The sequence below is a fragment of the Platalea leucorodia genome, assembly GCF_965183815.1.
Source record: "Platalea leucorodia genome assembly, chromosome: 5".
Classification (NCBI taxonomy): domain Eukaryota; kingdom Metazoa; phylum Chordata; class Aves; order Pelecaniformes; family Threskiornithidae; genus Platalea; species Platalea leucorodia.
This window is the reverse complement of record NC_138827.1, coordinates 70,003,784-70,028,639: the sequence shown is the minus strand read 5'-3', so window position 1 is coordinate 70,028,639 and position 24,856 is coordinate 70,003,784. Positions and strand designations below refer to the sequence as shown.

The 24,856-nt window shown below is 39.0% G+C and overlaps 1 protein-coding gene across 1 annotated transcript in view; it reads left to right on the top strand.

The window, feature by feature from the left end:
* Window positions 1–24,856, top strand: part of HECW2 (HECT, C2 and WW domain containing E3 ubiquitin protein ligase 2) — a 172,560-nt gene that overhangs the window by 53,555 nt on the left and 94,149 nt on the right. The window contains exon 2 of the mRNA XM_082312095.1: window positions 2,434–2,774. Coding sequence (XP_082168221.1) covers window positions 2,483–2,774 — 292 coding nt within the window. The 5' untranslated portion in view covers window positions 2,434–2,482. The remainder of the gene's footprint in view (window positions 1–2,433; window positions 2,775–24,856) is intronic.

The following is a 24,856-nucleotide window of genomic DNA, read 5'->3' as shown; positions in this document are numbered from 1 at the left end:
ACTTCCCTGACTCTCATTGAAGAAAGCCCTTTATATCAAAGTTTCCTTTTCATCACTGACACTGGTGTCGGTGGCAGAGTGTGCGGGAACGTGACAGAGAAAGAGTTGGTGAACCCCGCTGACGTCCAGCACTAAAAATAGAATGTTTTGTGTATGCAGCCAAAACATTGCTCATGTCAGGAAAGACTGTGTCGCGTACTTTGTGAAGTAAATATGGTGATCTCAATGTCACTGCTGTATATGTAGAATTATTGAACTGAGCTTTTGTTTCTTTCCTTTCCTGCAATATTTGATGCTGAACCCTGTACAGTGTGTGGTGAATTGCACACAACTGGATGAGTTGAACTTTATTTTTCCCCTTTATTAGTTCTTAATATTTCAAAACATCTCCAATTGAAGAAAAGCTGAAAAATAGCAGAAGAAATTGTGGTACACTGGAAGAGTGCGTACACTGAAATGTTATTAAAAAGAAAATTGAAGATGAGTGATAGGAAATAGAAGTGAAGGGAAGAGGCAGTTTTTGAAGAGGTTGGTTTGGTTTTTTTGTTTTTTGTTTTTTTTTTAAACCGAATTTTTCTTAATCACAATCTTGGGATTGCCAAGTGCTCTACTTTATATTTTCTTTTTAATAATTAAATGTCTCTTGACCTCTGGAGGCAAAGGCTTCTGTTTAATAAACCAGTTGTCAGACATTTGATTGATAGCAGTAGTGTACTGTAGGTCTAATGACAATTATAATACTATGGAAGTGGCCAACCAATCCATTCGCTTCTCGGGGGCTCTACCTAGTTCTGCATTACAGGCCTCCTTGCTTGAAGCAAAGAACATTATAGCAGCTGACACTCGGCACTGTCTGACAATGCTTGGGTTATTTTAAGAGAACAAATATATCTGCGTATGATAGCTGAAGGCTATGACACCAAGAAAAAAGCCCAAGAATAATACACAGGTACCTCTTACTTGCTTTTTTTTTATATGTGTATATGCACACATTTTCCTTATATGTGGTTATTTGTATGTATAAAAACAAGGAGATCTTTCTTGCAGTATACATCCCTCACAGAAGATACTATAGTGGAATAATTGATGTTGTCACTGGTTATGTTCCAGTCTGGTCAGCAATGCTGAAATACTATTTTCAAATTGTATGAAGAGCATAGGTAGCCCAGGACAGAATTTCTTCCCAGTAAAATCCGGAGTTACTACTGGGCAGGAGGACTACTTTGGTTTGGTTTGGCTTTCGAGGAAATATGTGGTTCCTATTCCAGGTGAGTATAGTATGGAAGATCATTTTCACACATTACCAGAAAATTCAGTTTCTTCTGAAAGCAAATGTTTCTGCCCGGTAAGGACCACTTTATTTCCTCTGTAAAATAAAGAAACAATGAGTTGATACAAACTATAGTTTTTGAAAATGGCAAACAGCTTAGGTCAAAGGCACATAGCTTAGATAAGAAAATTTTCATATTCCTTCTATGGCAAGAGGTTCACCATTGCTGATTCTATCCTCCTATAAGCTCTGTTTTAATATTTTGCTATTCTTGTCTTTCCTTTCTGATTATTTATCTCACATTGTGGGTAATGTGAGGGCTTATTTTCAAATGGCGGTACTTTTAGTAGTTATGGATAGAGAGATGCACGTTCTGCTTCTGAAGGTATGGTGTGATGGTATTGGCATGACTATTTCAGTGAAGACCACCTAGAGTCTCCTCAGGGCTAGAGGAAAGCTGTTGAATTTATAAGGCCTCTGTTTTCTGATGTATGGAAAAGAACAACGAGATCTGACTGCACAGATAAACTGACATGGGCTAACAATATATATCCGTAGTCTGAAGTACCCCAGTCAATGGTATGACATGTTTTTGTGTGGTATAGAGGATCTCAGAAGCTATGCTTTGTATCTTAAAAATTAAAATCCTTACAAAATGATTTTATAGTAGCATAAATGTGTGATACCATATTTGTACTGAAATGATACATCTAACCTTATTAATATCTTCAACATTTCACTGATTCTGAACATGCAGTGCATAAAGAGTATTGCTGGGAACTAACATACCTAAGTGAAAGTACATCATATACCGCTGTGATTCATTATTTCTTCACTTTTTAGGCTGCTGTCATGAGCTTTGTTACTGTGGCTATTCTTGATAGATGGTCTTGGTTGTTTTGCTTTCTGTTGCTTTCTGGCTTATAAATGTTATTTCACGGTGCATAGTTAACTCTCTATTTTGTCACAAATGATTCATCTTTTTTTTTTACATGCAGAACACTAAGGTGACTGCAGTGGTAGAGCAATGTAGTAAAAGATTTACTCAATCCATTTTAGGCTTCTGTAGGAACATTTTTGCACTAATGCTTCTCCATTTAATGTTTGACTGAGTAACCTGCTGTCTCACTTAAACAGTTTATTTTTTTTCTTCTTCACGATAGATCTCTGAACAACAACTTTTTCACGTAAATTGACAAAAGCAGAGAAGAGATGGCCAGTTCAGCCCGAGAACATCTGCTTTTTGTGCGACGTCGCAACCCACAGCTACGGTATACTCTGAGCCCAGAGAATCTGCAGAGTTTGGCATCTCAGGGCACCATGGCTGAGAACATGAACTTGCAGCGTGCCAACAGTGACACTGATTTAGTGACTTCAGATAGCAGATCTAGTTTGACAGCAAGTATGTACGAATACACCTTGGGGCAATCTCAAAACCTCATCATTTTCTGGGATATTAAGGAAGAAGTAGACCCAACTGATTGGATAGGACTTTATCACATAGGTAAGTCAGAACCACGTTCTAATATTTCTGTGTGTTTGTTGCTCTTTTGCCACTTCATCTTCCCTTTTCTGATATGTGTTCTGGCACACTACATAATTAATCTAAAGACAAAATTGAGGTAAGACTGCAGAGAATTACCTCGGATTTCTCTTTGCTTTTCTTAGTGCGGTGAACTATGTAAAAACATGATTCTAATTAATGTAGATCTGGTTCCACAAGATCTGCTTCCACGGTGACCTGCTAGAAGGCGAAATGCATTCTTCTTAAACAATAAATATGCATACAGTTTCCCGTTTTCACCGTTGCTGGTGACTGACTTACAGACTGGAAAATTTGGAGTACCATATTCATCGTGTAATTTGACATGCTTACTGTCCAACGTTTATCCAGTTTTTTGGACAAGTAAATTCTTAACATTTGTAAAAAGGTATCTTGTATAAGTTTTTGATTTTGTAGAACTGAAATTGTATCAGTTCTGAAGGAGTGAGGATTTCTGTTTATGAAGAATTCTTGTAGAAGGAAAACCTCTAAAGAGATTCTTCTGTGTGCTTTTTTTTGTGCTGTTCTGGATATTTCATAGGAGGGAGCTGCAAAGAGCTCTAGGCTGCCATGCAAGGGCCTCTGCGCAGTGTGTGCATTAGCAAATAATGTGGCTCAAAAGGAGTGGATCAGTAGGTCAAAGCAGTTGGTGCTGAGACCCTTAGCATCAGCAGTGTATTTGGATTGGGATTTTCCATTGTATTATGTTTAATCAGGTCCCTAGATCCAAACATCCCTGTTGCGTGTGTGGTTTGGAGCTGCCCAAAGGACAATCTTTATGGCCCCACTAGGAACTGGAGCATAGCTAGCGGGTAGCTGTAGTGGCACATGGGGTTTAGTTGTCTTCTCAAGGAAACCAGTTCACATGCACTAAAATTACTCTCTGAATTTAAGCAGTGCTCGGTAAGTGGGACTGATTGGTTGATTTGTTTCAAAATTGCACTGCTTCTCTGAACTTAATTACTAATGTAGAAAGAAACTGTCAATTCAACTTGCCAAAAGCAGGTATAGCAGAAACTGGTGGAAATAAGTCTGACCACTGGAATTTTGTCCGTGCTGGGGCTAAGAATAACACAATGATACCGGTTTCAGTAGGATTTCAGAGAGATATTTGCTGTGCCAGTGTTTTCCAAGATGTTCCATCTCTGCATCGTTTCATGTTACATGCTGTGGAGATGCTGTTTCCAGTTCTTATTCTTGTTTTGCCTGATTTTTTTTTCCCAACATTACTGCAGCTCCACAAAGTGGACAGTATTGACTTGTGCTCTTCCAGTGCTTACCTGGTTATAAAAGCTGCATTAGAGTTGCAGGAGCCGCAGTCTCTCCTGGAATGAACTGTGGGTGTGTGCTAACATTTAAGCCACCTAAATGAAGTATCTCCGTAATAAACAGAAACAAATCTTCCCAACAGCATTAGCAACTGAACTGTGGTCTGTGCTGTAAAATGTGCAGACTGCTAAATGGAGCTTCAACATTCTAATTTTAAATACATTGAGAGCTTCATCTGAATAAAGGTTTGACACCCCTTCCCATTGCTTTTTTTTTTCCCATGGTTCACAGCACTTCAGGATTGGTATTCAAGATGCTAAAGTACAGCATCTTTCTATAAAATTCTCTTTGGTTCTTATTGTAGGCTATAAATTTTTATCCTACTTTCATGATTAAAAATATTTCTGCTTTCAGTCTGTTGAGCCCCTGAAGTACAAAACAATGTTAAGTCACCACAGGGTAAGAATCTGATAAGGAACAGCCAAATTTACGCCTTCTTGGGCCTAAAACCCCCATCATGCTACTGTGTAATACCAGAGTGTTTGAGATATATGTTTGGCTTCCTGTTTTCTTTTTAAATGACGAGAAGTCCAGGAACTCATTCACATTGAGCTTTTGTCTCTGCTGCCACTTGAAATCCATGAGCACTGATGGGAGTTTTATTACTGATTTAAAATAGATCTGAGCAGAGTCTTTCCTTTAAGACTTGTGGTTTCATCATTCTCAATGATGGAATTGCGCATTTTTTTACAACAGAGAGGTAAAGATATATTCAGCCTGATAGGTATGTCTGTCTATCTTTGATTTAGGTGTTTTCATAAACTCTTTCAAGTATCTAGCATCTTTTTAAAATATAAAATAATAAACTTTTATAGACATAGCTAAGGTAAGTTAAATCCCACAGGGTATAATCCAGGATTTTCAGTCCTTCGTAATAATTGCTGTGAAGTATCTCCAGTTCCCACTTACTCCTTTGGAAGCTGAGGACACTCACTTCTTATTTTCTCAGGAGAGGGATGTTTGTGGGTGAATATATTTAAAAATAAAAGCTCCATTCTCAAACACGTTATTAATGTTCAGTGTAGTTGCTTGCAGTTATCCGTCCTGTTCTTTAAAATGAAAATCATTTCACTTACAGAGTTGTTCTCCTGGCACTGCCTCCTGAAGGCAATGGAAATTGTGTGTGGTCACTAACACAAGACAGCACTAGGGCTGTGCCAGCCTGCTGCTGTACCGCCAATGTCCCCCCACGTCTTCTAGTAAACCACCATTTTTCAAGGAGCTAGGAACAGAAAAAGGCAAATATTTTGCTCTTATTTTAAAAAACACATTGCATAACCAAAAGCACAGTCCTGTGGCTTTTTTTTATGTTGGTTGTACAATTAACTGTCATGAAAGCTAGACCAGTGGCTTTGGGGAAAAAAGTGGTTCTTAATTCTGTAAACGAAGAGAAGGTGAAATTCTAAAGGTAAACATCATTCTGAGCTCAGGCTTTGGTACAGAGAGATCTGGCAAAGGTCTGAAGCAATCCAGGTAAATTGTCACCTCAAATTAATTTTGTGGAATACATGCCTTATAAAAGGAATTGAAAATGGCACACTGGGAGACTGTCTTGCCTCTTCATTCATTAATTTATTCAATTAGCGCGCTCTCATTAGCCTTCTATCATGAGAAAGCAGTTATTTCTGCGCTTCTTAGTGCGGTTTTACTGCATGGTTAAAATTGCAGTGGCACCAAACGTACTTTTAAGAGACTGGCTACAAATCACTGTACGCATTGGTTGGTGCCGTTGGTCACAAGACTGTCAGTAATCAGAGTCACTGCCTTTACTACTAGGTGGTTTGCAGATGGTTGGCTTATACTAGGGAATACTAGATGGAGCTTTTTCTACGTGCAATACAACTTCAGTGAAATGTTTGGCCTGCTAAATGGTTATGAAAATAGATGTTATCTTCTTAAAAAGAGAAGAGCCTAAGGGAAGAAACACAGAATCATATTATTCTGAAGGACTGCTTTTATTTTTTTTAAGTGCATGAGGATTTTTATCAGACTTCTGTTGTGTGGTGTGTGGTTTTTTGGGTTTTTTTTTGGTTTTTTTTTTTTTTTTTTTTTTTAGTAAAAAAGGGGGGGGGGGCGGGGAGAGAGTCATAAGTGACCAAATACTTTGTAGAAAAGACTGCGTATTTTTTTAAACATTAATTCCATTAATTCACTATAATGTCCTCAGGATACTCCTCTGCAGTAACTTTTGATCTTTTGTTTTTAAATGCAAGAAGTTGAACTTAACTGTGAAAAAATCTGCATAGCTCTGCATAGCTAAATTCATGCTCTGGTTTTCTAGAATTTTGTATTTTAAGGAATGTTTTTAGATACATGTGGAAGTTTGCTGGTTTTAGTGCCATACTCGTATCTTCCTCTGTTTCATCGCTGTGTGCAGCCGAAATGTGATCTGTTTTCTTGTTGAGGGACTGCTTTTTACAGAGGGTCTTTTACTTTTCCAGTGTATGCCTAAGGATTACCAGAAGAAAAGTGTATGTGAGGGACACAGCGTATTCCGTGAAGGCAAACATCCTTTTGCCTGACTATTTCTGGTTTTGTACTGTCTGAACTCTTTTTAAAAGTGTCAGTAGCACTTCTTGAACAGTCTTGTCCGTCAAGTTTTGTTGAAGCAGCTTCCTAGCTCCAGAGGTGAGATGTGTGGAGAATGTAGATAACACATCTATAAAAGCACAGAAGGGTGTCCCAGTGAGACTACATGCAAGGGAGAAATGTTATTTCTGAGTCATAGCTCTTCTTTAGGTAAATCGGGCAGTGTTGCATGAAATGTGAAATTGTCAAATCTGAGATACGGGTTTATAATTTTGAATTCAGCTTTAAGCTTTGCCTAGAATGGGCTTCTCATTTTTTCTTCAGAACCAGTTATGAGGATTGTCACTTGAAAGTGATGAGGCGTGATGAAATTCACAGGGGGGGCTTTTTAGTAGAGGTATTGTACCTGTGCTTACTCTGAAGAGTAAAGGTAAATGTTCAGTCTTTCTGTCCTACTGAGAAGGAAGAAGAGGGCCATTTTCTCAATCTTTAAAATTTATTTATTTTTTAAAGAGCTAAACTACGATTTAGACTGAAAACTTTCTTTATCTTTTGAAGTGGTAGAAGACTACAGAATTTAACAAACACATTTTGCATCCTGTTGGACCCATGAAGTTTTCTTGTCCAGTACTTACCCAGCTTTTGCTCTGTACGTGTGTGCTTTAAAAATGTTTGTTCCAAGCAATATTTAAGCTATTGGAGTTTTACAGACGTTTTTTCCTCTAATTAAAAGGATTCTGAATCTTGCTGTGGCAAGAGTGGTCAGGCTCTGGAGTCCTGTGGTGAATAAGGCTGCGCAAAGTATTGGACCCAGCTGCAATCAAGAGAGAGAAGTGGATATTCAGTTTGAAGGGACTATGAGACATCCCAGTTTTCTTGCCACTTTGTTATTGTAGCAACAGGGTACCAGGACTTCCTTGGGAAGTGAGAACTGTTCAAGGAGATGAGCAGGTGGACTTTCCACTGCTTGTGGGATGCTGGGGGAAGTTGAATCTTGATGAGTTTTATGGGTTGCAATGAAGTCTCATATTTAAAGAAATCAGAAAGTGCAAAATAAAGAAAAAAAAGTCAGGAGAGAGAAGCAAACCCTACTTTTGGTTTAAATTAACTCCCATGGCCAAATTGCCCAGGTTGGCCTATTTTTGTCCTAATTTACGGGTCCTAGTTATGAGATGCATGCCCTTATTCTAGAGGCATATTTAAAATGCTGGCTATCAAAGGTCATTATATTTCTTTCCATCAGCTGCTTTTCACAGGCTCCTCGACTTTTTGTTAGACCTACTGCATGTATCCACAACAGCATTATAGAAACAAAACAAAAATCAAAACAGAAAAAGCTGATGTAGAGTTATATAGGGCAATTTAGATAGGATCTAGGTTTATACTAAGCCTCCTAGGGTAATGGATTTTGGAGCCTTTTCATTTCAGGTCAGACAAGATTAAGAAGAAAAAAGCTTTCACATAAACTACCTTTAATACACTTAAAATAGTGGCTTACATTAGACAGAGAGATTATAAAATGTTAAGATACTTTATTCCCAAAAGATTTCTCTGGTCTCCATTATAGAAAACATACAAAGTAATAACTTTATTATCTTCCAGAAAAGCCTGATTATTCACTTGATTTTTTTTTCCTTCCTATTTTAGCAACATGAGTGCTTTTTTGTACTTTAAAATCTGAGCAGTACTGTTAATGTCTATTGACTAGTTACTAGGCATAACAGTATTTGTGGTTACTCTTCATTTTGGCTGCAGCTGAAGTCTGCAAACAACCGGCTTGACTTCCCATATAGAAAAGTCGATCTTTACCCAGCTGGCTCCATGGTAGAGTCTTTGGCTTAGGCTTCCAGGAGGCTGGCGTTGCACTGTTTGTCATCAGCCATCAGGGATTTTTTTTTTTTTTTTTTTTTTAATGACATCATCTGAATATCTAAGCACTGTGGTGCTTTTGTTCTCTTCCAAAAATAAACAAAAGGACTAACTATGACTCTGAAACTCTGGAAGAGCCATACCTGTGCTTGTTGAGATGTCGGTGAAACTCTCGCTGAAGATGTATGCTTAAATAATACGCATAACAAAACAAAATTCGTAGTCGACAATAAGTAGGATTACAGGAGAGAACTTCAGTTCATGTTGGCCTGCATCTGGGATTGGCGCTAGTCTGTGTCTGTCTGATGTTGATATTTGTGATAAGCAAAAGTATGTGGAAAAAGCTGCCTTGAAATGCCTCATTTGCTGGTGACTTAGTAATATTTAGGGAAAGGCCACATCTTGAGTGGGTTAATGAAAAGTGAAGGCAGTCTACTATAGGATTTGTATCCTAAAATCATATGCAGTGAGGCTTACAGTGATTTAAAAAAATAAATTTGTAACAAACCAGGGCTCTTCAGAAGCTTTCCTTCCAGGTACTGCATTTTAATCTTATACTTTCCTGTCTTCCTAGATCCTGACCCACATGCAAAGCTACTTTTTCCCCAGTATAGAATTTGATACTTTTTCCTCCTCAGTTGTGAGCTAGTAAATTTTGCTCAAAAATCAGTGTATGGACAGCATAATACCTTCTCTTTACTGCAGAAGTTAGAAGACATGAATAGAAGGTGCTTTCTCTCTGTATTTTCATTGTATGCAACAGATTCCTTAAAAGATACACTGATTATATTTGTTTTAAGAGAAAAAGAAGTACTTCCCTGCTAAAAAATAAAACCAAAACTTAGAATCTTGTAGGATGATATTTATGTCTTGGGAGAAGTTCAAGCTGTGACAGAGGTGTTGCTAGAACATCCAAACTCTTCAGTTAATTGTGGTTTTCAAGTTTTCGAGATACCCCTGACCTGAAAACTAGGCAAACGTAGCTGCAGGGAGGACACTTTCAGCTGGGTTGTCAGTATCTTTCCACTGCAAGAGGTTTTGGCATGACAACATTTACAATCCTTTGGGTAGAAGGCAGCGTTCTCCCTACCCTGCCTTTTTGATATAAGTGGCTGTTCCAGCAGATGGGAAGATGGCAAATACAAACACTGGATAATGGAAAACAATGTACACTTCTGAATTCGTAATATTCCCTTTTATCATAAAACTGCCTTGTGTTAGATTGTTTTTTTTATTTGTTTGAAGGAGGTTCGCTTTCATTTTGGTATTTTTTTAAAGACATTTGCTGAGCTGTCTTCTATGATCAAATCAGCATACCATACAGTATTTTCAGAAAATTTGGGAAAAAGAGTTATTCCAATTCACTGACAATTGGATTGGAAAAGTAGTTGCATTAATTCATCTATTTATTTGTTTCATGTAAGTAATAGATTATGGATTAGTTTTGCATTATGCAGTGTTAGAATTCCTCCTATACATTTTTTATGAAGTTCTTGGCTCCTTCATCTGCACGGATTTATCAATGACTGTAAGAATCTGAATAAATGGAGAAGTGTTATAAACTGAGTGTTAAATACAGTATGTTAAGGGTGTGACCGATGTAGTTAAAACCAGCGGCACTTAAAAAGATGAGAAACATGCATACTAGGACTCTGAAATTAACACTTTGGTGGATATGTTTAATACAACCTTTTAATATATGCTGATATTGGATACACAGGTTCTTAAATTACAAGCGGAGGAGGTTACTGAAGATGCCAATATTGATCTTGATAGGCCTTCTTTCCTAGCAAAGCTCATCAAGATGTGTCTTGCAACTTATGCTATTTGAGGAACAAAAAAAATCCAGAGAATGGCCAGACCTGACCATCTTAGAGCTCCTCTGGTACGGAAAAACTTTCAGCTGGGCCTGAGTGGTACCCAGGCCTTGTACAATTCGCTAGTTTGCCATAAGAGAGTTACTGATGTGGGGGGAGGATGCTACAGGAGTGCTGTTAAACTGACTATGCTTAGCTGGCGTTTACTCCTTGGGAAAAACAAAGCTTACAGACGTCTGCATTGGCAGCATTTCTTGTCTCTTTGCCCAGCAGCATCCAGGACTCCACCACTCTCACTCTGGTGGGCATCCAATTCCCAGGCAAGCAAATCCCGTGCTTCAGAGCTTTGTTTGGAGGTCTGGTCAAACTCTCTTCATGAGATCTGCCTCCTTTGTCTAGCAGTCATTTGGAGTTAATGTCAAAGTCTTCGGTTGTATTTCCAGTCACTGATCACTCCTTCCATCGCTACTGTGTCAGTAGTCCTTGAAAGTTTTTAAAAAATAGTAGATTCATTGCCCTTGTCATTCCTGCCCTGAGCTTGGGAATTAATTAATTAATTCTTTGTATCCCAATGTGTGGTAGTGCAAAAAATGAACCTACAATTTCTGTAAAAATAGTAATTTCCCAGGTACTGTAGTAAGGAGAAGAGGAAAAGATACAACAAAGGTTCGTTACTTTGCCTGGAAGAAGCAAGATGAGTACTGTAAAGTGTTAAGTGAATATAAAGGAGCTTATTTTGAAAATTTATAGAATATATTCAAAATAACTTGCATAGTTATGTGGATATATAATCAGATCATAAGGGAAATGGACAAAGGATATTTATTCTTAGAGGACGTATTTAAGAATTCAATTTCAGCTTGATCTCTTCTTGTATGTCAATGTTAACATCAAGCCCTCTTTAACCGTACACAGAAGAAGGTTTGATGGATACAGGTCACCAGTTTCTAGTTTTCTTACAGAAAGTGTGATTAGAAATTCAGTTTTTGGTTTTCCCTGACAATAATTCTCTGACACTTGCCACTCAGTTGCCATTAGAAGTTTTCATTATTGGATATGGTATGAACTCACATGGTCTATGAAGTGCTTCCTTCCTTGAGAATTTAAACTTTTATCTGATGGTCGTAAATGTGGCTTGCATGAGTGGAGTCTCACTTAAGGATAATTTTTGACAGATTAAAACTGAAAGCTTGGACGTACTAGGTGTCATCTGTGAAGAGGACTAAGAATTGAAGGCATTCAGTGCCTTGCAAGATCAGGACCTTAATCAATGTTTTATCTGTGCCATCAAATGTGGAAGTGCTTTCTCGCATATGAAGCCAGTTAAGCTAAATGGGTTTGGCTTTATAAGATGAAATATGCATAGAAAAACACAGTGCAATAGCAGGCACATACTGTTGTCACTGAGATAAATATTCAGTAATGACCTCATAAAAAAGAAAAAAAAAAATCTTTTTCTTCACTGTAGTTTAATTTCTATATAGAGTTTCATGCGTGACATAGTTCAGCAGATGGTAGCCTGCAGGGAGAGGGAAAATTCAGTTTGACAAACTTTTCAACATAGATGCATCTCTGAATTTTAGTAGATGTACAGACAGGCAGTTGCTTTCAAGATACTGAATAAGGATGTAACAATCTACAAAAGTCAACAATGAATAAGATTTTAGGAGTTATTGATGGGGTAGTACTTAATGTACAGGCAACAATGCTTTCTTTGATGTATTCTTTAACTTGTAAATTATTCGAGCAATAGGATGAAAAGCGTGCTGTCCAGTTTCCTTTAGAAAAAACACACCCATGGTCTGTTTTCAGCAAGTAAAATCAAAGACAACCCACCTGACATCCGTGGCATTTCACCAAATGATACAAATAGCTTTATGACTTTTGTCCATTCGGCTAGATGTTCTGGGTCATTAGCGCATAAGATTTCAATATTTGAAAAGCAGTCTTAATTACAGCACACTTAATTGAGTGCAGTCCCTCTCTCCTGATCAAGCAATTAAATAATAATTATCCCCTTTCAGATTAAGTGTAGATTACTGTCTTTGGTGCTACTATTTACTGCCCATTGGCTGACCAGAGCTAAGCTGGCAGAGCATTTACTCTCCCAAGACTACAAACAGCTCTATGCTGGCTTAGGATCTCGAATGGGATGAGGGAGAGCAGCAGGGGTAGCTGCAGGGAACCTGCCGGAGCGTGTAACCAGGAGCGCAAGGCACTGTCTCTTTGGCAGTAATTCGCCACTGGACCTGCTTGGCTGCAGTGTGCAGCAGTGACCCCAGCGGAGAGGGTGTGATGGGAGGTGGTTTGTAGGCTGCTGTTGTAGGAGTGCAAGTCTGATTGCGCTTTTCGTAATGGCTTATTTATGCTCTGGGTTTACTTGTATTGCTGGGAGTAGCTGAGCTGGCGAGCCTTTGTTTCTAGTTGCATTTAATTCTAGGTTCTATTCTTTGCTTGCAGAGTCCCAGGGAATTACTGCTAGGAATTTAAAAGAAAGCATGGAAATGTTGTTATCTGTAGGTGCTTTCAAGATATTTACAGAAATTAATAAAGCTTCTTTGCCTTTATTAGTCTACACAGTTTTGTGGTCCTTTTTTGCTTTTGCACATTAACACTGTGAGAGAGGAAGCTTTTTACTTCTGAGATTTCATGCTAAAAAGTTAAATAAGCAAGACGTTGATCTTTTTTGACTTCTCGTGATGATTTTAATGTAATTGGCTTTGATTTTTGGCACTGGTAAAATGATACTGCTTCTAAAGAATTGCGACATGACCTTTGTGTTTCTTTTAGCTTTGGTCTCACCCGGTTTAATCTGCAGAGCCATTTAGTACTTGTCATAAGCAATGTTTGGCTTCATCTGCTCTCATCTTCATGATGTGAGCTTAAAGATTTTAGACTAGAAGTAATTGTATCAGCATCTTTTTTATTTAAGAGGTAAATCTTAACCCTGAAGAAATAATCCATCTCATTACAAAACTGATAAAGCATGTGTGTGAAGAAAAAGGTCTGGGCAATGCGTGGGAAAAAAAGTCATTCCATTACTTCGAATATGATGCAATGGTGCTGAAGACAGGTTAGCAGTTTTTCTGGTTATTATGGGAAAAATCTGTTGATACTGTCAGTGCATTACTCTGGAGTTAACTTATTTAAATTCTCTTCTGCTGAAGTAGATTGCAAAGATCCCGGGCAATCTTCGAACCTCCTTTTTCACTCTTCTGCATCTACTGCATGAGAGGTAATGAAGAATAGATTAGTAAGATGCTATTGCTTTGATAATGTCTTTTTACTTAGGACTGCTGTGTAGTTAGATGTAGTCCATCAAGACTTTGTCATAAAATACCATTTTAATTCCCAATCGAAAACAGTCTTCTGTTTAGCTAGGGCATGAACCACCAATTACTTTGAGTACTCAAGAATATTTACTAACGTCTTCATAATCTTGTAGATACGTACTCACCAGAAACTCCAGGTATTGTGAACAAATTGAAGCTATGTTTGGGTAGTTGGATATGAAGTACATTAATCTAAAAACTGCATTTGACTAAAACTAGAGTGTTGTGATTCTTCAAAGATGAGAACAGCCTGTTAAAAGTATTTGATTTCAAAATAGTGGAGCAGAACGAACTTGTTCTTTAGAGGTCCCGCTTGCTCATTGTTCAAGGATCTGAACTACCACTTAGCATTATTCCAGTTCTCTTTTTGCTCAGACAAAGGTTGAGCAATTCCATTCGGAAATTTAACTTTCTGCTAATAAGCTACATAACCTGAAAACAGTTTTTGATTTTTTTATTTTTGGTGGGTATATGGATACATTGGCTCGCATTGAGTGTGATTTTTTTGTTTGTTTGTTTTTCTCCAAATCCCACTTCAGCTCCTTCCACCCAGACTTTTTTTACAGAAGGTTCTGTGGAAATATGTCAAAATGTAGGTTTATGACACTCTGGATACTGTGAGCAAACAAACAAAAAAGCTAATTTGAAGTAGGAAATGATGAAATGATCTCCACTCTCCCACCCCCCCAGCTCCACATGCTTTTTATTTTTGCTTCTGTTGGTTTGGGGCATCTGTATACACCTTCTCACTCAGTCTCTCTTTCTGCCTTTGTACTTCTCCCTCTTGTGTTTTTATACAGTATTTCTTGTGTTAAGGTGAGGGGGAGTCTGAATGGGAAAAATCATTAAGACGATAAAGAGATTGAATGTGCCTTGCCCTAGAGAAAACTAACACCTTCTGCCTCCAAAAAACCCCATTTACTGCCTGTGTAGTTTTGGGTTGCATCTAATTTGGTTACGGTTTTTCTTTGGATACTTGCTGATCTTGCATTGTGCAGCTAACTGACTGCTTTGTCTAGGGGAGCGTGGCAGGAGGGACTGTGAGGCTGCTCCTCCACGGGCTGTCTGCTGATCCGGTGGTTGTAACGATAACGTGAAACTACGTCATTAGAACAGCAGTTGGATCTTGGCTTTCCCATGTGAGATAAAAGTTTTAAAACAATGAAATATTTCTGGGGGTTGGGACTGGCATGTTAAGAACTTTTATGTATAATGAAAGAGTGGATTGCAAAGGGGCATGCTAAGGTTTGGAAACCTCTGTTTGCCAGACCAGGTAAAGATGACAAATGACATACAGGGATCAAGGGATGTTCCCATACAGAGAAGTCATCAAATAGAAAAACGAAGTCCAAGGCAATCAGCTGGAAAGACTGAATAGACACTGATCCAAACTGTAAAGACTGTCAAGAGTAATGGAGAAAATGAGAAGGAGGCACAGAGATTTTATTGTCTTGATTGATTCTGAAGAGTGACTTTGTGCTGCAAACTCAGGGTGCAGTTTCCCTCCATTGTGAGAGCCCCAGTTGATAATTTCTCCAAGAGTGGGGTGGCGTTGATGAGTTTGCGCCTCTGAACTGGCTGCTGATGCTAACGTGTTCTGGGAGATTCAGTATCACGTCTGGACCATGCTAAATTTCCAAAAGCTCTATGTGCATATGGAGTGAGCCTCCCAAGTGAAAGAAGAGGCTTAGCACCTTTGCCAGCCCAGCACATGTGCATACGTTGTCACTTGGTAAACATCTAGCCAAAGGCATCTGTTCAGCATTGTCATGCTGCTAATTCATGTCCAATAGACAATGGCATAGAAGAGCGTTAGTGAAAAATTGCCTTTTTTCACTTAATGACTGAGAATCCTCAAAATATTTGAGTCACACTCTTTGTGCTTCACAAATATGTGAGAATCCAGAGAAGGGCAAAGGCAATTTGTAATAACTATTTCATGAAGTTTGGCAAGTGGATTTTTCATCTGTTCCTGTTACGATTTCAGGTATTCAGAAACATGAAACCCTGGATGAGTGGTTCTTGGAAGGGTTGTAAAAAAGTTTCTGGTTCTTTGCTTTTGTTTTCGAAGAGTTGAGCTTTTCCAAGACAGTGCACTTGATTACATTGCTGGAGACCCTTGAAGGTAGGGACTGCTTGTTTCCTTGTCCCTGGGTGATGACCTCCAGGTAGCCAACGTCCCCACGGCTCTGTGACGAGGTGGTTCTGTGGTGTGTTATGCAACTCACTGAAAAGGCTTTGTCTTGGGATGTACAGTTTGACCATGGACCCTATGCCCCTGGGTGTAAGCACCAGGGATCGGAAATAAAGTTCTCATGAGGCATAATGGCAGCAATATTTTTAATTTAAATATTGGGGAGATTCACTAAACTATTTTAGGGAAGGTTTTTTGTCTCCGCAGGGAAAAAAAGCATCAAAAAACACTTTACCTTCCTGATTAGCCATAGTACGTTGCTTTTAAAGTGGACATAAGGAGAGTTATGATGATGGGAAACAAACATTATATTTCACAGAAAATATTTCAGGTTCATTTTAGAACTTCCTCCTGCTCATTTCTTTAGAAATCTAAGACTGATTTATCTTATTGTGTGTGTATTGGATGAATTTCTTCCAGGATGTGTTGGCTCATTTCCTTGAGCCTTCTAAATTTTCTGCATTTTTTTCAGTCACAACAGATAGCTGAAAAGGCTTTAAGGAAATGAGTCAACCTCCTGAAATAAATTGCTTACTGGTTAGAGGATACCGTGTTTGAAATTATAGACGCCCTTGATAATTCTGTAGATACTAATTTATAGATATTCTCTAAAATCTATTATGTGTACTCCATGTTCCAAAAAGTTTTGAGAGAAAATGTCCCAAAAGAGCACCTGAGCTTTGCTGTTAGAAATGTTGGGCACGTTTCCAGACTCCTGGGAACCAGTGTGAGAGAGGTGCAGATTGGGAAGTGACAGGCAGCGTCTCTAATGCAAAATTAAGGACGTCACTGAACGTGACTGTAAATTAAGAGGAGTAATGTAAAGATGCTGAGTTGAGGACTACCAAGCTTTCTTAAAATAGCATCCTGAAATCTGAAGGCTGCATAGGCAATGTGCTTCTCCTTATTTCATCACTTGCAAACAATTTGCATTCTGGCTTTCGGGAGCACTTTCTGATGGTGTCCTGTGTGTCCTGCAGCCACCTAAAGCAGGTGCGTTTGTTCTGTCAGGAAAGGCCCACGACCTGGCCTCCCGCCCTTTGGGGCCGCAAGATTCCCAGCAGGGAGTTTCTCTGCACGGGGCTTTGCTGAGTCACTGCGCTGGCAACTGACTGGAATCCTACATAGTTAGTTTACAAATGAGTAAGAGGACACCGTTTTAGTAACATATATGTCTTATACAGTAGGTAGGCAAGGCTTTGGGATTTTCTTTGCTTCCCAAGAATTACTCAGCAACTCAGGGACAGAAATGAGGAAGCCAGCATCAAACGTCATGATTTGGGATTTTCTCTCTGATCAGCCAATCTAATAGTAAAACCAGATGATCCTGAATTTTTAAGAAGTTTGACATCTGGATCTGGATCTGAACTTTGAACTTGGATGCAGCAGTAGTTAGCCAGCTTGCCCTGCTTTAGTGTATTACACAGAAAGTCCCTTACGCAAGCAACAAATACCACATCTCCAAACAGATGACAGGCACTGTTGGCTTTTTAGACACTCTGGAAAAATCTGAATACATGCAACGGGGAGAAGAAAGCGTAGAGTAGCTGCAAAGGAGTTGACCCTGGTGGTATGTGAAGTGTCTCAAAACAATGAGAGTCGGATAAATGCAGGTACGAAATAAATATCCAACTGCGATGCTCTATGTAAAGGTTCCCCCCTCTGCACCCCACCCTACAAAGGGAGTCAGAAGATGGTGCAGGTCTCTGCCTCTGGCTTTTTAGTTGTCGTCAGTGTTTGTCTGTGGCTTGCAGTCATGAACAGTTGACTTGCTGCATTTCTCTTGTTGGAGCAGAAGTGTTGGCCACGGTAGTTTGATACTTTGATTTCTAAGTTTTTTAATATGACCTTTAAGAGTGAAGTAGCAGTATGTATTAGGAGTTGCAGCTGCAAGTTCCACAGTGGTTTTGTCCTGGTGTTCAATGCAACTGATATCTTTCCTGAAGGAGGAGCACAGATATTTCTTAGTTATTCTGAAGAGGGTGGAACCAACCAACCAAAAACCCCAAAAAACAACTATGATTGTGAGCAGTCGTGAAGCAGTCCCAGTTCACAGCGTTGAGGATTTAGGATAGCGATGGCTTTTTTCCTTCCATTTTTGGGATATTTACAAAAGATTATCATGTGGTATATCTGTTACAGGTTTTCTCCAAGTCCTTATAAATATTTCAACTCTCTACGCTTTCCTTGCATAAAATCTGACTACTTCATTTTGTGTTTAATTTTTTATTTAATCATTCCCAGTTCTTGTGGAGGTGGCAAGGTTGGGGCTCTGCAACCGCGTGGAGAGGGAATGGGTGCTGCATTCCTCTTAGCAAGGGCAAGCGAAAGGGCAGAATAGTCATGGTTTATTAAAAACAAAAAACAAACAAAAAACCCCACCCAACAAAACAAATGTATTGCATTAGGAGTGTCCCTCTTGAAGACTCTGAAGAAATTATTGATTGTAATGTATGTAATGTAAAACAATAAAACAGTGCTCGACACAAGATTGACTTGCAGGTCAGCATATGTACCTGCTTGCAGCTCCAGGTTGAGGCATAGGGGATGGCATCCAGAGCATGGTAGAGAAAAGGAGCAAAAGTGGGTGGCTACAGCCACCATGACAAACTGTGGGGCGTGTTGTGACAAAATGGTTTTGGTATCCTCAGCAGAGAACCGACAAAAACGTGCGAATTTCTGTCAAGTAAACAAGCCCCAGGCTGCAGTCCAAGGGAACCTGAATCAGGTCAGGGGCAGTACAAGTATGCGGGCACGGAGACAGAAGTGAACAAATTAGATTTCCTGTGCCTGTATACCTTGCAAAAATAGCATCTTTGAAAGTGTATGTGCAAATTTAGAATGTGCTGCACTCCTGAACTATTTCTGGGTTATCCTGTGTCTGCTTGAATATTAATACAATGTATAACCAGACTATATTGTTTGGTGGAAATGGCTGAAAAAAACACGATGTGCTTCTGAAAAGTGAACTGGGTCATATGCTCATCCAAAAAACTGTGCTCCTGGTGTCTACAGTGTTTCCTTAATTGTGCTGTTAAATTCTGCAATGTCAGCATGCTAGTGCCAGATCCCAAAATGGGATAGTCTGTGTTTGCAAGTAATCAATGACACACAATATAAAATTATACAAAAATGCAGAAACCACAGCTCAGCTGACTCAATTCACAAATTGTATTAACAAAGTTTTCAGGATCAGAGCTCACTGTACGAAATTGTGCATAGTTAGGTATAATATAACCAATCTGAACGGGATTTTTTTTTTTGTTTAAGAAAGCATTTTTATATACTTCTAAAGCCATAGGTTTCTTTTTTGTTGTTTTTGCATGTTGCTTGCCTGCTTCTTGGATATACACGACCATATTGAGTAGTACTGGCTGTTGTCATCTACCAATAAGGAAATAATACATGTCTTTGGGTGCACTTAAAGTATTTTATTTCAGGTGCAACATTAGTAGTAAATGTTTAGAGATGATGTTTCACTTCTTATAGTTTTGCTGGGCTTCATAATGAACTCGGATTATCTTCGATAACGTAGTCATTCTGCTAATTATTAATAGCCATATCAAATCTAAAGTGAATCCTGAATCCTTACATCAAAAGCAGGAGGTAGGTAAAAGGAGGAATCTGGTCAGAGCTAGGAGTATTAAATACTTCTTGCAACAATAAAGTATCTCAGCACATTAGAAGTCAAATAATAGAAATGGCCTCATTAATAATTTTTAAAATATTATAATGTTTAGGTCTACTCTGTGCTAGTTCAGAACAAATTTTTTGGAATAAACTCATTTCAGGTGAAGGGACTGTAAAGAGCCTGGAAGAGCTTTTCAGCAATGGAAAACCTACAAGATGAGGAATCTGCCATTAGATCTTGCCATCATGAGTGTCGTGGTTTAACCCCAGCCAGCAACTAAGCACCACGCAGCCACTCGCTCACTCCCCACCAGTGGGATGGGGGAGGGAATCAGAAGGGTAAAAGGGAGAAAACTCGTGGGTTGAGATAAGAACAGTTTAATAATTGAAGTAAAATAAATTAGAACAGTTAAACAGGCAAAGCAAAAACCGTGCACGCAAACAAAACAAAACAAGGAATTAATTCACTACTTCCCATCGGCAGGCAGGTGTTCAGCCATCCCCAGGAAAGCAGGGCTCCATCACGCGTAATGGTTACTTGGGAGGACAAACACCATCATACCCAATGTCCCCCTCCTTCCTCCTTCTTCCCCCAGCTTATATACTGAGCATGATGTCATATGGTATGGAATAGCCCCTTGGCCAGTCTGGGCCAGCTGTCCTGGCTGTGCCCCCTCCCAGCTTCTTGTGCCCCCGGCAGAGCAGGGGAAGCTGAAAAGTCCTTTACCACTGTGAGCGCCACTTAGCAACTACTTAGCAAGAACAAAACGTCAGTGTATCCTCGACATTGTTCTCATCCTAAACCCAAAACACAGCCCCATACCAGCTACCAAGAAGAAAATTAACTCTATCCCAGCTGAAACCAGGACAATGAGGCACTGAGGGGGAGGTGGAAAGTGTAGCTGGCCAGGAAAATAAGTGGTAATAGTAACAAAGGTAGTGAAGGATAGAGTGATTCAGCATATTCCTTTAATAGCCTTCCTTACCACACTGCTTGCATGGATGTGCTCTCTTTATGCTGACCTGTTATTCATCTCTATCTGTAGGTTTTCCACAGCGTTACTTATCAGCCATTTGGATGCCTTAGCAAACATATACATATATAAATAAAATAGGAGGACATTACTGTTTACTTAAGCTAGAGGTTATGTGGTTTGTAGAAAGGAAAGGAGAAATTGCTTATGCAGAGGTATCCACAATATCATAGTTAATGGGCTCACTCTTTAATAGAGGCACGAGAGGGAAGCATTGATGCCTGTTTCTGCCTTGGGTTAGAACCTGTATTCTTGGGCTGTTTCCTCTTTTTGTTAGTGGGTTTTACATTTGGTTTAGACTACTGAAAAGTTGAAGTATGACAAAAGTGTATTGTTTAAGTATAAATATTTTTCTATGTTCCGAACCAGCAAGCTCTCTGACTTTCTAATAAATTCCCTAAGAAACCTGTTACTGTCAGATGACAACAATAGACTAGTTTGCATTCCTGCTTAAACAGTTCATAATATTGAAGATAAACTTAAAAAATAACAGCTGCTAAGGGAATATTAAATCCCACAAGATCCTTAAGAGATGTGTGCTGCAGAGACATATTTTATTGACAACTTCTAGAAACTAGAAGGATTTCTAAAAGGCAGTGAGAAATCACTTGGAACTGGCAAGGGAAAAAAAAATTTTTTTTTAGAAATGTTTCTGTATTAGACATGGGAATGGACTTGAACACTGAGCATGAAATGACAGCTGATATTGTGACTGTCAAAAGGCTGGAACAGCTTAAGAAGAATATTGATCAGACAATGTCAGAAACTGCAAGCAATAATCAAGCGCATTCAAAAGCAAAGCTGAGGAATCCAGAGGCAGTCTTTCCTCTCGTCTCAGTGATGAATCAGTTGTCTCCACCCGGTGTTGAAGGATGCCACATTGCTGGAAATCCAGAGATATTTGTACCATTGCAATAGTTCCAAGGTTCAAACCATCAACCATTTGAGAAGGCAAAACCCAAACTAACCTCCTGGATCCCTAGATGTCAGCTGCTGTATGTAGGAAACACTCCTTTTCCTGGGCATTTTGTCTGTTCTGTGGGTATACTGCATCTAGGGCTTCTTGTTTTAGCCCTTCATCCCTAGCAATAAAACTTCCACACACAAAAAGGCTAAACAAACACCAAGTAAAACAAAGGCTGAAAATGCGGTAGTGATTGAGCAGTTAAATGAACCTCCAGAGGACCCTTGGGGAATGCGTCTGGCACTGACTTTGCTCCTTGCTGGTTCATTCCAGGAAAGAAAATACAGCTTTGGGAAACCTGAAGGTGGGACTCACTATCAAAAGCAAAATAAAACCACCCAACTAGTTGACCATAAAAGCAGCAGATGGATCATTGCGTGCAAAGGCTGGGTCAGCTCTTTGGGTGATGCTGGCTCTGTGGCTCAGAATGTTTTGTGCTCCGAGTTTTACACCCTTGCTAATGATGAATTCATCTTTTTTTTTTTTTTTTTTTTTTTTTTTTTTGAATAAAAATCTTACGGGAAAACCTTCAGTGATTCTGGCTGAAACTTTCACCTGCACAAAAAGCCACTTGTCATAACTGGCATGAGGGTATGCATATGTGGGCAGTTAAAACATGTAAGTTGTTTCTGTGGTTGCACCCATTCTCCTCTGTGGGCATCAGCAGAACATGCCATCTGGCAAGGGAGCGCCTCCTTCCCATTACATGCCTGAGAGCTCCCCACAAATGAGATTTCGGCTCACTACGATACTTTATGCCCCTACAGGGATTTAAGAAGAAATACGTACCTTTTATCTCTTGTACTTTCTTCTGAGTTGCTTATTATTTATTCAGTTCTAGAAAAGCAATATATTTAACGAACTTAGCCTTTTTGTTTGCTTGCAATTTGCATATATACAAATAAAGATCTTTTCGGAATTATTACATATACCTAATGAATCTATTTGGGCCTGTGGCTCTTTCACTGAAAGTTGTGATATGAATTGAGTGACATAGAAGTGTTGAATGCTGAATGACACAGCTCTTGTGCTGATGGGTTCCTTTATTTTGAAGAGTGAAGATCATGAAGTTACTTTTCAGGTGTAGCTGCTTATGGTTGGTTGATGTTTGTCTGTATCTCTGCAGTGCCTGGAAGGTCTTGTCCGTCAAGATGTTGCACATACAGTAGGTGACAGTTCCTGATCTGAAGTGATTGAGCGCATCCTTTGTGCTGTATAAATATTTTCTAACACTTGCTAAAATGTAAATAATTCTGCCAGTAATATGTCTGTTAGAACATGAATGGAAAAAAAGCACATCAAGTGGATAATGCACCAGTGAATTCAGGTCAGTTTTTGTAGAAGATAATTGCAGAAATAGAGGAATTTGTGTCACTTGAGTGAGTTAGAATGGGTCTTTTATTGCTGACTACTGTGATCAATAACTAGTTCTGGCTTTCCAGCAGTTTTGAGAGTCATCTGTCAGTTGAGGTTTTTGACTTGATAATTTTTTTAACCTGAAAACTTTATTAATAAATTATAGTTTCTTACAATATATCATCATCTCAGTTTTAGGACAGTGGATGAAAAAGGAAATAAGCACAATACTTGGGAAAAAAAAAAGTGTTCTCAAAATTTATGTGAAATTTTAAAGTACTCACGTATCATTATTAAGTTGTAGGGCATGGGAAATAGGATGGCTTCTGTTCATTAGGGCAGGAAGTTTTGTAGTTCATTACACAGGTAATAACAGGCTTGATACTTGCCTTAGATACTTCTTAGGGTACCCATCTTACTGCTGATAGGGTTTCTGATAATAATGTACCAGTACTACTGGTACATTACAAAGCCGGGTAGTTTCTTCTACTGTATGAGCAGCTGGAGGAAAAAGGAAAAGGGAGCAGGATGGACAAAAAGGAAAGAAGGAAACTAGAAAAAGTTCTGTGCAAGCCTACAGATCAGTAATAGCAAATATGCTGGTAATAAATTTACTCTGCTTCATGGGTAGCCAACATGAGGCATATTGCAAAATGTAATCTGGAAAAATGGTGAGTACTCAAGCCTAATGTTTCAGTGAGTTTTGGTGGACAATTGCCAAGTACTTGTTTGCTGGTATCTGATTTTAAAATTTCGTAAATATAAATAGAACAAGACACTTGCAACTTGTTTCAAAATATAGATTTAAAATAACATGCATATGTTTTAAAGATCTCTTCTAGCCTGTTGTGCTATTTACACGTGCATTTCAGTGATGCGTATGATGTTTAAAGGGCAGATGTACATTTCATAATGATTCAAAATGGTGTTTTATTTTTAGATTTGCAAACAAAAAGAAGTAAAAATAGCACACAGTCATCTTGACTCTATTTTAAGGCCTCTCAGTTATGGCAATTGTGTTTGCTGATAGTTCCACAAGAAAAACCTCTTTTTGAAGGGTAAGTCAGTTACAGGAGAATTACATGTGGAATAAAGTGCACTTAAGGTTAGCTTATGAGCTAGTAATTGTTCTCAAATGAGCATAAATTTTACTGAAATTGAACCCAGAAGAGATCATTACATCATTCAGTCTGATTTCCTATATATTACGGGCCACTCAGTGGTGTCCAAATTTTAACTAGCCTGAATATTCCAGTTCTCAGAAAATTAAAATACGTGTCATTGTCAGAGAGCAGCAGCGGACTGAATTATAATAATGATCTTACTGCAGAGGAGGAATTATTCCAAGTGCATTTCAGGGCTAGGAAGGAGGGAGAGGAATGGGGTTGCTGACTCCAATGGTAGACTTGACAGGGCTGCCATAACCATCTGGCCCTTCCTGAAGTGATTTCCACTGTTTCCACTTCAGAAATATTTGACCAGAAAAAACAAAAAACAAAAACCAAAACAAACAAACAAAACAACCACAAAGCAAACCCCCCAATTTCTCTGGTACCTTTCTGAATTGGGTATCTACGTACATGACCAGATGCTGCTGATCCATAAAAAAACAGCATGAAGGCCATGAAATAAATGACCCCTCACTTTTTCCGCTAGCTGTGAGGTTACATATGACCTGTACCAAGACAGCTACACCAGAGAAAGCAGTCTCTGTAAGTGCAGCTGTGCTAGCAAAATTGTGCTTTTGTTAGTAATGTTTATTTACCAACAGAATTTATCCGGGGGCAGGATGGGCTATGTTGACAAAAGCACAGCTTTGCTGTTATCATGTCTTCCACAGCAGGAATACTTTGTTATATTTTCTAGCTTTTCTGGCAAAGACTTGTGATGGGAATGTGGTTGCAGATAAAAGTGCACGCCCTTTATTCTTGGGAAGCTGCAATCCTCTTCTGCGTGTGGCTCAAGCAAGCTCAGCAGCTCATGCACTGC